This window comes from Mesoplodon bidens, assembly GCF_964165515.1.
Source record: "Mesoplodon bidens genome assembly, chromosome: 15".
NCBI classification, from domain to species: Eukaryota; Metazoa; Chordata; class Mammalia; order Artiodactyla; family Ziphiidae; genus Mesoplodon; species Mesoplodon bidens.
The window spans coordinates 12,633,561-12,648,755 of record NC_138171.1 but is presented as its reverse complement, the minus strand read 5'-3'; the positions used below and the strand labels follow the sequence as shown (position 1 = coordinate 12,648,755).

Genomic DNA, 15,195 nt, shown 5'->3' with positions numbered 1-15,195 from the left:
GTGGCCCCCCAAAAATAAATTTTTTTTTAAAATGAAGTTTTTAAAAAATAATTTTCCTTGGTGTGGGAACATGCTCATAATACAAGTTTCACCACAAAAAAGCAGGCTGTAAAACCATATATACTTGTGATTTTTCAGTAATGTTTTTTAAAAATCACAGACAAACAGGAATATTTCCTATTCCAGAATATTGTTATGTGTCTCTTAGGATGACGGAATTATGGGAATTTTTTTCTCTTCTGTAATTTTTTGCACTTTTCAATCGTCTTGCAATGAGAATATATGACAAGTCATAAACTGAAAAATGAATTAATTAAAGAGGACATCAGCAGCTCATTTCAATTTACATCAAGCCCAAAAGAGAACTACCTACATAGTCTCATAAAGTTTCTCTAAAGGAGATACATAAATGTTTTTAGCACATGTTTTAAAAATGGCCGTTGTGTGCGATGTGGGAAAAGAAAGACGGTTCATGGTTAACTGTGGGTAACAGGCTCTTGTGCTGATTGTGCTGCAAACCCTGATTGAGCCCCAGCCACGTGCCAGGCCTGCGCTGGGCTAACGTTTAATGTACTTGCTTCATTTCATCTTCACAGCAGCCCCTTGAGTTTGGTACAGTTATTTATTCCTATTTTACAGCTGAGAAAACTGAGGCTCAGGGATTTGTTCAAGATGGCACAGCCAGAGCAGGTGTTCGCTAAATACTCATTACAAGAATAAAGAGTTCTTGGGACTTCCCTGACGGTCCAGTGGTTAAGACTCCATGCTTCCAGCAGGGGCCATGGGTTCAGTCCCTGGTTGGGGAACTAAGATCCCACACGCTGCACAGCGCAGCCAAAAGATTTTTAAAAAATAAATGAATAATAAAAGAATAAAGAGTTCTTCACTCCAGTGGAATGTGAGATGTTCCTCTTTTATTTGACATCGCCCCCCACACCCCCTCTCTGATTCTTCTAGTGTGTGCAGCGAGGCACTGGCCTATTTCATCACGGTGAACTCTGAAAGCCATCGGGAGGCCTGGACAAGTCTCCTGTTGTTACTTCTAACAAAAACCCTCAAAATAAACGATGAAAAGGTATAAACAAGTAATGTCTCCACTGGGATTTGGGTTGGCTTTTCATTGAGACTTTGAAGTAACTACTTTCCTCATTCTTCCAAGGATGCTGACATAACTAGCACCATTCTAGATGCATGGGAGAGAAGTTAATTAATTACAAACAATGGGTGCCTGGGGTTATTGGGGCTTTTTCTCTCAAAGAGCCCCAGCGGAGAAAGGCTGAAGTTGAAGCCAGGCAGGTTGCTGTTAAACAGCTACCGTGATTTTCAGTGTGGCTTTGTTGGAAGGGAGGGTTGAGATTGTGAAACACTGGTTTAGAACTGGAAACTTGATTTATTAAAATGAAAGTTGACTTTGGTAGCAAGGTTGTCCCCAAATAGTTTGTGTTAGGAGTTAAATATAATTAAAAGAAGTTTTAATTTACAAATTTTTTGCACCTACTTTCTAATAGCCAGAAAAAACACCAATATTATTTGCAAGAAGTTCCAGGGTGAGATGAATACTTTTGAAAAACTAGTGCCAAAAAATAGTTCCATGTCTAATTTTCTCTCTCTCTGTTTCTCCCACCTCAAGTTTAAAGCACATGCTTCAATGTACTACCCCTACTTGTGTGAAATTATGCAGTTTGACCTGATTCCTGAGCTCCGAGCAGTTCTGCGGAAGTTCTTCCTAAGGATAGGTGTTGTGTATAAGATATGGATTCCAGAAGAGCCATCCCAGGTACCAGGGACCCCGTCACCAGTATGGTAGCCCTGGCCCCTCCGGGCCACTGCTGCAGCTCTGCAGCACTGTCACCACGCCGCCTCTGCCTGGCACATCTCGGGAAGGGTCAGACCATAGAAAGTCGGCATCCTGGAGCTCAGAATGGCCTGGATAAAGATGGTTCTGTCAGAGTCCCCGACTGAGGCGTTGTGGTATTTCCCTAAACTGTTGCGCACCCAGTTAACACAGTAGGTGGGGAGTCTGTCTCATCTGTCATTCCACTTTACCGATTGAACTGCCTGTCATATCTGTCATTGCACTTGCCGTCATTCTCAAGCAAAGTCCCACGATTGGCTGTAGATGTTCTGTCAGAGGAAGTCGCTCTCCTTGAAGATACTGAGCATAGCTGTATAGGTTTGTGATTATTAGAAAGTACGTTAATAAAATTTCTTGTAACGGCTGAGTGCCACCTAAAATACGCTGGGATCTTTTGTTGTTTGAGTGTGCTAGAGAAGTTTGAGTGTTTTTGTCAGTTGTGAGTCAACTGTAGTTATATTAGTTTGGGGAAAGGTAGGGGGAAAAGGGTTGGGTTTTTTGGGTTTTTTTTTTTTTTTTTTCTGTTTCATTTGTTAACGTCTGGGTGATTTTTAAAGCATTTGACAAAAAAGATTACTGAGGATTTGATTGAAGGCAGAGTTTAGTAATTAAGTTAGAATTAAGAGCTTGCAAGGTTTAAAAAACAAATGTAGTGCCTCCTGGCTCTCCCTGTTTTAGTAACTGGGGGAGAAAAAGTCTATAGGAAAAAGTCAACAATTGAATGAAGATGATTAGTCTTCAATGAAGTAAGTATTTGTGGAGGGGTATTAAAATTTCCAGAATACATTGTCCCATCTAATATATGAAGCAGTAACAAAAGTGAAGTAGTAATTTAAGAGAATTAATTTATATCTGAGGAACCCTTTTCTTTGTACCTCGGGATAGTTGAGTGTACCAGTGGTTAGTGTCCCTGCTTGGGCACAGTCCCCACGCAAGGTCCCCCCAGAGAGAGGGGCTGGGGGCTCTGCGTGAGAAGGGTGGCTCCTGTGAGCCTCCCCCAGCCACGTGTCATGGGTTGAACCCGAGCAGACCTGTGCTGTTGTGGGCCAGCACAGCTGACCGTGACCTTGGCAGGAGGTGGCCTGTGTTCAGTGCTTCCGTTAATTTGAACCAAGGAGCTGAGTTCTTTGGAAGGGTTAGATTCTGGGGTCCCTATCACGTTAATGACGGTGCAATACTCTCAGCTGCAGTAGAACTGAATTCTGGTGCAGCTTGTGTAAAAGCTGGCGGTCTAGGAATACAGCCCGAGGTCTGCAAGCAGTAGATTTGGGAGCTGAATTTTATTCTGAGTCGGTGAGAAAGAACACAGGCTTCGTCTCTGCCCTCTCATCCCTGCTCACCGAGAGCAGCACTCAGCGTTAGAAGCGTTGCAGGGTTATTAACACATGGAGACTGCTCCCTACGCCCTGTAGTCCTGTAAATTGGGTTGTATTGATGTCGACTCTGGTGCCTTAGAAGTTAGTAAGTTGGGAACCTATCTAAACAATCGGATAGTTTTTCTTTATAGAGAAGGATTTCTGGTGCTTTTGTTTACTAAGAGACTGATTTCTTAACATTTTTTGTGTTCTAACAGCCTTGAGCAATGTTTGGTTTTGGCCAGCAGTAGTACTCTGTCTACTTTCTTCTTTCCTCAAAAGTGTTTTAATTTCTCTACCAAAGAAAAAAAAAGAGCAGGTTTAGGTTTTTACGTTATTTGCATACATGAGAGAAGAGGGGCTACGGAACTTAGCAGGAAAGGACCTGCTAAATATTTTACTGTGAATGGAAAATGTTAGCACGTTTGACGTCCTGGTCCTGGAATCCATTACATCTTTACCCTGAAGCATGGACCCCACATGCTGAGACGTCCTCGCTGGTACTGTGGTGGTCACAGCCTCCGCAAGTCAGCCGTCTCCATTGACATTTGCACTAAAGGTATAAATGAGGAGCGTGCGGGTTTGTTCATACTTACATTTTCTGTCCAGTTGCGTCCCTAGGTAGAGATTTTTCCTTTCCTTCTGAGGTTCTCATGGGACGTTTTCTTCACTGAATGTGACTGCAAGACTTCGCCCATGTGTTCCTGCCTTCTCTTTCATTTTTGCCCCCTCTCGCAGAGTAGGAAATGTGTAAGCGCGTTTTGTCACTTGCCGAAACATTCAGGTTTGAATTTCTTTTCAGCTGTGTTTTTTAAAAGATTCTATATTCTGAGTAAGGCATTTGAATTGGTCCAGCATGGACCTTTTAGAAACTGGATGTAAAACCATTTAGGGTGATTTTTCTTGTCGGTGGACAGTGACGTACAGAGGAAGTCCCTTAATTCAATAGGAAGCCATTCGGCCTAGGTCCTCTTTTGTGATGAAGCTATTCTAGCTCACGGTGAACGTGGCTTGTGCCACTCACACACCAGTGAAAGGGGTGTGTGTGACCCTGCAGCACTGGGCCAGGGGCCATTCATTCACAGGGTGATGGAGAAGAGCGACACATTTCCAAGGCCTTATTTCTTTCTCAGCATGCTTTAAGTGTTGATCTTTTGTGCTGAGTCTCTGGAGAAGTTTTTGTTTGTTACAGTACTGCTGCTTTGAGCAGCTTTGTTTTTCTTCACTGTCCTTTAGGGAGATCACCAGCTTTGGCATCTTAACAACAAACGGTGGATGGGAAATTTTATTTCTAATATGCATCTTTAGAGTCAAATACACCTTTTCCCTGTTACTCCTCACATACAAGCAAAGAACATACATAATGGAACTTGTATAATAATATCTGGCAACAACATTTTCCTCTGAGAGGTGACTTTTGTACAAAATGGAAAAAAAAAAAAACCCTAAACTTTCTCGTCATTCTTTTGTGATTATGGCTCTACATTTAGTAGTCTTCATAGTTATTAAAGGAACCTGCTGACATGCAAGTATGGCCATCTCATTCAGACGTTTGTTGTTATGATGCAAATGGGTATTGGTTTAAAATAGAAGCTGGATCCTTAATACTGCATTTTCTGAATTCTGTTTTAGTATTTGTGTTAAGTAGATATAGCCTGAACTCATGTGAAATCTTGGAGTTTTGCTGTCGGCAGCTTTGTAGTTTGGGAAACAAAGAAACCAAAGCTGAATATTTAAAAGAATGACTATATATGGAAATCCTTGCTCTCAAAAAAAGACACTCATCAAAAGTGTAGTTTTTCTCAGTGTTCTAATTTTTAAAAAATTTTATCTGCATATTTGCATCAAATATTTCTTTATGTGCAGATGTATGTTTTACCTCCTTAAAAATGCCTAAAAGTTAGTTAATAGCTACTTTTGTTTAATCTATACACAATGATTAAGTGCATTTAATATTGGTAATTTAATGAAAAGCATTCCTTGCCCAATGGATGTATACATTTTTGAAAGAATAAGCAGAATTATATAATATGAAATGCTATGTAAAGTTTTCTATGTAAAAATATTATGTATAATACTGTTAAAATAAATATCCCATGCTTTAATCAGGTGGTAAATCAATAAAGTTTTAAAAAGTAAAGCTGCTTTTAATGTAGTAATTAATGTATATCAAGCCATTATTTATATCAAACTTGATAATGTATATCAAGTTTTGGGTTAGTTTCTTCTTGTGGCAGGTATTGGTGGTAAAATTTGGTCTTTATGTTTAACTATTATAATTATTAATGGGAGAATATTAATTGTGGGTTTCAATTTTTTTAAGTAAAATTCCCTTCATTCACTTTCCTCCCCCCTGTGAAAGGGAAGAATATCCAGTTATGAGGTCATGAGAAGATTCTTATTTATCTCATTAATTAGTTTGACCAGTGGGTTAGTTCCCAAGAAAGACAGACATCTCCTCCTGCTGGCACTGAGGGCAAGATTGCAGAGGAAGACTCACATGTAAGCCAAGTGGGCACCGAGCCGGAGACGATTCTGAGATTCACACGGGGAGCTGGCCTAGGAAGACAGTGAGTTCTAACCTTGCCTTTCCTGCCTCCAAGCACAGAATCCACTCCTTCTGAAATATGTAATGTTGTAAATCATGATTATATTTAAAATAATCCACTGCTGGGAATTCCCTGGCGATCCAGTGTTTAGGACTCCACGCTTCCACTGCAGGGGGCACGCGTTCGATCCCTGGTAGGGGAACTAAGATCCCACGTGCCATACAGCATGGCCAGGAAAAAAAAAAATCCACTGGTGAAATTGACTAATGCATGGTTGTCTTTATTAATTCACAGGTATAAAACATCTCTCTCTGGTGCCACATTTCAGGTGCTTCCAGGGAAGAACAAAGGGACAGCGCTTTCTTTTGGAAAGGTTTTCTGAAGTGTCTTTATCTCTTCAGAGCAGATAGTGCCTGAGTTTTATCTAGAGCAGTGGTTTTCAACCTGCTGCCAACCAGTGGTTTTCAGTTCTGCCCCCAGGAAACACGGGGGACACTTGGCAAGGTCTGAAGACATCTTTGGTTGTCACAACGGGGTGGGAGTGGCTGTGCTACTGGCATCTAGTGAGTAGAGGCTAACAAACAGCCCGAACCCCTGCCCCACAAGGAATAACCCAGCCCCAATGTCAGTAGTGCCAAGGTTGAAACACCCTGAACTAAAGTGACTTCTTTCTTCTGAGTAACAGGGCTCCTTCAGCATGTGTTACAGGACCTAAAAGTCCCTTTGTGGCAGATACTTTCAGCTTTCTTTGGCCTTCCTGTAAAAAAAAAAGTCTCTTCTGCTCGCCCCTACAGAGGGCATGCTGAGGTCACTGGTTAGGGAATGGCCAGCTCTACCTTATTTCAAGTGCTACTTATTTAAGCTTTTTTTAAAATTAATTTTTATTGGAGTATAGTTGCTTTACAATGTTCTGTTAGTTTCTACTGTACAGCAAAGTGAATCGGTCATACATACACATATATCCACTATTTTTTAGATTTCCTTCCCATTTAGGTTACCACAGAGAATTGAGTGGAGTTCCCTGTGCTATACAGTAGGTTCTCATTAGTTATCTGTTTTATGCATAGTAGGGTATGTATGTCAGTCCCAATCTCCCAATTCATCCCACCCCCCCCAAGCATTTTGAAAGGTAATTTTAGCATTATTCTGCATTTGTACCCTGCCAACAGACTGGAACACATTTTAGGCAAAAGTACGTTTCCTTTTTCAGAGGACCAGAATGGTTCCCTGGAATTTTTGCAAACCTGTGTAACATGCCTGTTGTCCAGTTTAAGAAATCTAAGTTGTCCTTGAGTTAGTGATTTGTATCACATCTTAGGAGCGTCCAGCTCAGTAAATGCAGCTACATGCCCACAGCGAGAGGAGGAGGAGCAGGGATGGGGACTCCCCAAGGGTTCCGGCAAAAATGATTTCAGTATTTTTTTAAATGCCTATTTCTAGACACAAGCCAACCTTATCTGGTACTCAACTGATGATTGAGCCTCTGAGGATAATTTTATATAATAGTCAATTTTCATCTTTCCCAGAGACTCCTAGTCTTTACATGAAGCTTGTATAGCCTCCTTTAACCTAGTTTAACCTAGTTCAGATTTGCCTAAAGAATTTATCTTGATTTATGTCCAAGAAATACCCATATGTTCTAATAAACTCCTTAGCTTGAGTGAATTTGAGCTTAAATAATGGCATATTGATTTCCTTCTCCAGAGTGTATGGATTTCTGAGAAGAACCAAGCACCACGCTGTAGGAGAGGCCAGTGGTCAGATCATGGAAGCTGGAAGGAAGAATTCTTTTGTTCTGTTTTTTTTCATATCTTTTTTTTTATTGGAGTATAGTTGCTTCACAATATTGTGTTAGTTTATACTGTACAGCAAAGTGAATCAGCTATACCTACAATACCACTACTGGGCATATACCCAGAGAAAACCATAATTCAAAAAGACACATGCACCCCAGTGTTCATTGCAGCACTATTTACAGTAGCCAGGATGTGGAAGCAACCTAAATGTCCATCAACAGAGGAATGGATAAAGAAGATGTGGTACATATATACAATAGAATATTACTCGGCCATAAAAAGGAACGAAATTGGCTCATTTGTAGAGACATGGATGGACCTAGAGACTGTCATACAGAGTGAAGTAAGTCAGAAAGAGAAAAACAAATATCGTATATAACACATATATGTGGAATCTGAAAAAATTGGCATAGACAATCTTATTTACAAAGCAGAAATAGAGACACAGATATAGAGAACAAACGTATGGATACCGAGGGGGAAAGCGGGGTGGTGGGATGAACTGGGAGATTGGGATTGACATATATACACTATTGATACTATATATAAAATAGATAACTAATGAGGACCTATTGTATAGCACAGGAACTCTACTCAGTGCTCTGTGGTGACCTAAATGAGAAGGAAATCCAAAAAAGAGGAAGAACTCTTTGTATAGAAGGATTTGTGCTAACTTTCTGCCCTTTCGGGGTATTAGCACTGAGCAGGCTATCAATGTCATTCATTCATTAACATTAATGATGTTAATTAACATTTTTTTATTTATTATTTTCGGCTGCGTTGGGTCGTTGGGTCTCTGTTGCTGTGCACGGGCTTTCTCTAGTTGCGATGAGCGGGGGCCACTCTTCGTTGCGGTGCGCGGGCTTCTCATTGCAGTGGCTTCTTGTTGCGGAACACAGGCTCTAGGCACACAGGCTTCAGTAGCTGTGACATGCAGGTTCAGTAGTTGTGGCTCATGGGCTCTAGAGCACAGGCTCAGTAGCTGTGGCTCACTGGCTTAGTTGCTCCGCGGCATGTGGGATCTTCCTGGACCAAGGCTCGAACCCATGTCCCCTGCATTGGTGGGTGGATTCTTAACCACTGCGTCACCAGGGAAGTCCCAACATCATTAACATTTATTGATGTTTACGGCACTCCAGACACCTTACTAAGCGCTTTGCCTACAGGAAGTCCTTTAAACCTCACCACAACCATATGATGAAGGTCGCAGCATTAGATGAGGACACTGAGGCCCAAGAGGCCCACGGAGGCGGGGAATCACACGGTTGGGAAGTGGCAGAGCTGGGATTCTGACCCAGACTCTGTCTTCAGGGCACACGTACACCAACCACACTGCATATCACTGCGCCGGTTGATCTGGTGGATGAGGTGGGAAACCCAGCAGGGCGTCCAGCAGAACACAGTCCTGGTCTCTGAGGAGCTGATGTTCCAAGGCCTCTGTTTGTAAGTTGAACTGCTTGGATATTACAAACACCTGAGTTAGAAACAATCATTATCAGATCTCTTAACATTACCTTGGTAGAGCTATACTATACCCTCAGAGCCTTTCCAGACTAGCACAGACATTCAGAAGTCGAGGAAAGGAACGGTGACTGGCAGAGAAGATGTAAGAGGAAGCGAGCAGATGCTGAGGTTGGGCCAGTAAGCGCTTGTGGTTTATGCCTTTATTTTTCCACTTTAATACACACCTTAAAAGTCACCAATTTGTAAATGCTGAAGAGGGTGTGGAGAAAAGGGAACCCTCTTATGTTGTTGGTAGGAATGTAAATCGGTGCAGCCACTTTGGAGAACAGTATGGAGGTCCCTTAAAAAACTTAAGACAGAGTTACCATGTGATCCAGAAATCCCACTCCTGGGCATATATCCAGAAAAGACAAAACCTCTAATTCAAAAAGATACATGCACCCCCAATGTTCTCAGCAGCCCTATTTACAACAGCCAAGACAAGGAAGCAACCTAAGTGTCTATCAACAGATGAATGGATAAAGAAGACGTAGCGTGTGTGTGTGTGTATATATATATATATATAGTAATATTAGCCATAAAAAGGAATGAAATAATGCCATTTGCAGCAACATGGATGAACCTAGAGATTATCATACCAAGTGAAGTAAGTCACACAGATAAAGGCAAATATCATATGATATTGCTTATATGTGGAATCTAAAAAAAATTGTACAAATGAACTTATTTACAATAGAGAAATAGACTCACAGACATAGAAAACAAACACGGTTATCAAAGGGGAAAGGTGGGGAGGGAGGGATAATTTAGGAGTTTGGGATTAACAGATATACACTACTATATGTAAAACAGATAAACAATAAGGACCTACTGTAGGGGACTATATTCAAGATCTTGTAATAACCGATAATTGAAAAAAACGTGAAAAAGATATTTAGATAGATACAGGTATCTGAATCACTTTGCTGTACACCTGAAACTAACAACATCAACTATACTCCAATTTAAAAAAAAAGGCACGAATTTGTGACTTCTTTAGAGTCCCACACTTGCTCCTGCCTCAGGGCCTTTGCCCATGCTGTTCCTCTGCCTGGAAGGCGCTTTCTCTAGATTGCTTCATGGCTAGTTCCTCCTCCTGGGTTCAACCGAAACACTAACTCCTTGTGCCTTCTTGGTGTCCTCCTCAGAGCTCACCACCATCTGTAATGATCTGTTTGATATGTCTCCCCGCACTGAAATGGGGGAATGGAATGGGGACAGGAACCAGGGCTGTTTTGTTTATGACAATCTCACCAACCAGAACACAGTACCAGATATAAAATTCACTCAGTGAATTTTTGGTGAAAGAATGTAAGGATTTTTAAAAATGTTTTTTAAGTTCTTTTTTTTATTTTTAATTTATTTATTTTTGGCTGTGTTGGGTCTTCATTGCTGCGCGTGGGCTTTCTCTAGTTGCGGTGAGCGGGGGCTACTCTTCATTGTGGTGCCTGGGCTTCTCATTGCAGTGGTTTCTCTTGTTGTGGAGCACGGGCTCTAGGCGCACGGGCTTCAGTAGTTGTGGCACACGGGCTCAGTAGTTGTGGCTCACGGGCTCTAGAGTGCAGGCTCAGTAGATGTGGCGCACGGGCTTAGTTGCTCCATGGCATGTGGGATCTTCCCGGACCAGGGCTTGAACCCGTGTCCCCTGCATTGTTAGGCAGATTCTTAACCACTGTGCCACCAGGGAAGCCCAGGGATTTTTTTTTTTTAAGTGGAAATTCTAGGGTGATCATGGGACAGTTCACAAACTCGGGAATTTGGTAATTTCCTGTGCTTTCTTGAGTTGCTGGCAATTCCACTCTCCATTTGCCTTGCTCAGCTTGAAGAGGAAGCTGCCACCCAAAGACCCCACTTGCCCTGTGTACCTGCCATGGTGGAAATCAGCACTAGGTACCTGCTTCCCCTGAGAGCATTCAGGAAGATGCTCAGTCCTCAACTCCAAAGGTGCCCAAAGGGCTCCGGTTTGAAACTCCACATTCCCTGGATTCTTGCTGGCCTCACTTCCCCGTTCCCCTCCACCAAAGGAGGTGAGAAAGAGAACTTCATTTCTTGTGTTAGGCTTCCCTGTTGATCATTTGATATACTCTTTGCCATTTCAGCCATTGTTCAGCCTTTTTTTTTTTTTTCCATTTCTATGATAGCACCAGAGCAATGATCAAATAATGACCGTTTAATGGATTTTTAATGTGCAAGGCATTTGTTCTGCATATATTATCCCCTTTAATCCTCACAACCTCTCCGTAAGGACATAAGATAGCTACCATCGTCACACCCCATTTTTTTTTTTTTTTTTTGGCTGTGCAGCTTGTGGGATCTTAGTTCCCCAACCAGGGATCAAACCCATGCCGCCTGCAGTGGAAGCACAGAGTTCCAACCACTGGGCCGCCAGGGAATTCCCATCACACCCCTTTTTTTTTTTTTTTTTTTTTTTTTGCGGTACGCGGGCCTCTCACTGTTGTGGCCTCTCCCGTTGCGGAGCACAGGCTCCGGACGCACAGGCTCAGCGGCCATGGCTCACTGGCCCAGCTGCTCCGCGGCATGTGGGATCCTCCCAGACCGGGGCACGAACCCGTGTCCCCTGCATCAGCAGGCAGACTCCCAACCACTGCGCCACCAAGGAAGCCCCACACCCCATTTTTTAACATGGGGCTCAGAGAGTTCAAGGAACTTGCCCAAGCCACACAGCTAGATTTGACGCCCTGCAGTCTGGCTCTAGAGCCTGCCTCTTAACCACTGCCCCACACCACCTATCAGTGCTTGTGAGAGCCGTCACCTCCTGTCCCCATCCCTCCCCTCCACTACACCTTTTTTTGGGGAGGGGGCGGGGAGCCATGTGGCTTGCGGGATCCTAGTTTCCTGACCAGAGATCGAACCCCGAGCCCTTGGCAGTGAAAGCTCAGAGTCCTAACTACTGGACTCCCAGGGAATACCCTCCACTGCATCACTGATGCTCCCTTCAGTCCCTCCCTAAGGAGGGATCTCACACAAGGGAAGGGCTATTTAATGTGCTGGAGAGCAGACAGATGGATGTATTGATAGATCACTGTGACACTGGCTGCAGAGGGCAGAGCGCACAGCCCACTACTGACATCTGCTGGCTGTGGGGCAGAAATACAACCATGGGCTCACATGCAGTTAAGTCTACATATTTCAAAGTTATATGTCAAGCTATAAGCTTTCGAATAAAACAGACCCTAACCACCTTCCTTGATAAATACCTTTGTAATACCTGCAAGTCTAGGTTCAAAAGTTGAATTGTCAGGCTCCCCAGAGTTCCCCATGCCAGAACAGAGCAGCGGGGGGAGAATTGGCCTTTGTCCTGCACCCTTTCTCCTCCCCCCTCAAGCCTCAACTTGCACCACAGGGCTTTGAATGTGTGTGTGGATATCCAGCTCTGTCCAAACCCGCTGCAGGGGCTTCCCTGGTGGCACAGTGGTTAAGAATCCGCCTGCCAGTGCAGGGGACACAGGTTCGAGCCCTGGCCCGGGAAAATCCTACATGCCGCGGAGCAGCTAGGCCTGTGCGCCTAGAGCCCGTGCTCCGCAAGGAGGAGTAGCCCCCGCTCACCGCAACTAGAGAAAGCCCGCATGCAGCAACGAAGACCCAACGCAGCCAAAAGTAAATAAATAAATTTATTTTTTAAAAAAACCAGCTGCGAACACGTCTGCCCCCCCAGTCACACTTCCAGCTTAGAGGCGCTCAGGCCGGCTGTGCATTTGCTCTCAGAAGTAACCCAGGCAAGAGATTTCCAGAGACCCTGGAAGAGAGCTCAGGGCCTGAGGGTGGGGACTTCCAGGGTCCTGCACGACTGGAACGTGGTCTGAAAGGGGGTGGCCCAGGTTTGGGTGAGCACGGAAGGGCACCCACTTGGCCTGTGGACCCCTGGCCTGTGGGCAAGGAGTGGCTGGAGGAGGGCCAGCGTGGAGCCCTCTAAGGCACAGTGGCCAAGGTCAGAAGGCTTGCCCAGCTCTAAAATAGCACACCTGGGAAAACACAGGACTGGGGACGATGGGAGGGCGTCAAGAATGCACTCCCACCGGTCATAACAAATGGTCATAACAGCTAACACCGTTGGGCGCTGTTTCCCAGGTGCCCTTTTGTGGGCTTCATGTATATTGGCTCTTTGATCCTCACTACCACCGAGGCAAAATAATATTATTACCCGTGTTTTAGAGATTAGGCAACCAAGTTATAAGTAACTTGCCCAGTGTCACACAGATGGCATTGGGGTCTTAACCTCGGTAGTCTGGCTCAAACCCATGTACTTAAGTAGCATGATACAAAAGGATGAAAGAATTCTGGCAATAAAGGGATGCTGAAAGATATGTCAGTTATATCTCAAGGACTTCCCTGGTGGCGCAGTGGTTAAGAATCCACCTGCCGATGCAGGGGACACGGGTTTGAGCCCTGGTCCGGGAAGACCCACATGCCACGGAGCAACAGAGCCTGTGCGCCACAACTGCTGAGCCGGTGCTCTAGAGCCTGCAAGCCACAACTACTGAGCCTGCATGCCTAGAGCCTGTGCTCCGCAACAAGAGAAGCCACCGCAATGAGAAGCCTGCGCACCGCAACGAAGAGTAGCCCCTGCTCGCCGCAACTAGAGAAAGCCCACGTGCAGCAACGAAGACCCAATGCAGCCAAAAATAAATGAATGAATACATTTATTTGAAAAAATTATGTCAATAAAACGGGGAGGGGAAGAGCCAGGAAATTGTTAACAGAAAGAAAGTAGGTCCAGCCGTACTGATATCAGACAAGAATTGGAAGAGGAAAGCTTTGAAAGGGCCAAAGAGGAATATTTCACATTATCAAATGGTAGACTTCATCAGGAAGAAAGGGCAGGAACCCTTTATCCACCTAACAGCTTCAAACTATAAATCAAAAGCTGACTGAAGTACCCTTTAACAATGACAAAGCCAGAACCACGATGGGAGACTCACACGCCTCTCAGAGAACATCAGATAAAGAACATTTAAAAAATAAGAACATAAAGGGCTTAAATATTCAATATAGTATCTACAGCTAATGTCCTGATTAGTGAAAGACCAAAAGCTGTTTGTACCATGTGAATTTTCTACCATGTGCACAAGAAAGAAAGGTGCCTCCATTTAAAAAAGGTAAGAAACAGCAATCTGACACGTCTCAATTTTAGCTGTCAAAACTTTTCTGCATCTCAGCTGGGCCTTAAAAGTGAGATAGAACCAAAAGAAGACTTCTTCTTTCCAAGCACAGCCAGATGTGTCCATGTCCTTCTGAATCCAAATAAAATGTAAGAGTATCTTCCTTTTTTCAGAAAATCTTTCCATACAGTATATGCATTGTTTTATCAGGGTTTGGAAAGAAAGAAAACTACATGCATACTCAGTTCTAGCTCCTGAAAATGGCTGAATTATTTTCCTTGGTTTCCAGCACAACAGCAGTTGTGGCAAACCTAAGAGTGTGTGTACGTGGGGGCAGGGAGAATGGGGATCCCCAGGGAATCTTCATGGATCACCCACGCCCCACGGAGGATGGAGAGAGAGGACCCACGAGCCTTTCTGTGGCCCTCACCCCTGTAGTTCTTGAGGCTGCTACGGGTGAGGGGAGAGCGCCCCGCTGGAGCCACGTCCACAGACATGATAACCTTGGCACATCTTGAGGGCTTCCTACAGAAACGGGCAGTGATGCTAGACAGACACAAGATGCCAGCCAGCTTCCTTCCTGATTGGCTCTCGGGGATGAAAAACTGTTAAGTCATCAGGGTTGCTCTCCCCAGGACTAGAGGAAAATGTCCAGGAAAGCAGACTAGTATGATCAAGATGATTGCTTATACTATTGCTGCAATGGTAAAAATATATCTTTTCCACCAGTGTCCTAATAATGTACACCTTTCCCAATGGACTTCACCTATTTATATAGGGCATTTAATTCAACATTCAACAAATATTTATTGAACAGCTACGCTGTGCTAGGTGCTGGGGGTATAGCTGTAAATAAGAGAAAGTCCTTGTTTTAATAGCGTCCTTAGGCAGGTGCGGGGGGGGGACAATTGAAAAAGAGACAGTGGGGGCTTCCCCGCAGTCCAGTGGTTAAGACTCCGGCCTCTCAATGCAAGGGGCACAGGTTCGGTCCCTGGTTGGGGAACTAAGATCCTGCAT

At 43.9% G+C, this 15,195-nt stretch overlaps 1 protein-coding gene across 1 annotated transcript in view; it reads left to right on the top strand.

Annotated features, from left to right (window-relative positions):
- Positions 1-5,350, top strand: part of ARFGEF2 (ARF guanine nucleotide exchange factor 2) — a 103,160-nt gene extending 97,810 nt beyond the window's left edge. Inside the window, exons 38-39 of the mRNA XM_081255330.1 lie at positions 958-1,075; positions 1,631-5,350. Of these exons, the coding sequence (XP_081111456.1) occupies positions 958-1,075; positions 1,631-1,807 (295 nt within the window). The 3' untranslated portion in view covers positions 1,808-5,350. The remainder of the gene's footprint in view (positions 1-957; positions 1,076-1,630) is intronic.
- The last annotated feature ends 9,845 nt before the right edge of the window (positions 5,351-15,195 follow it).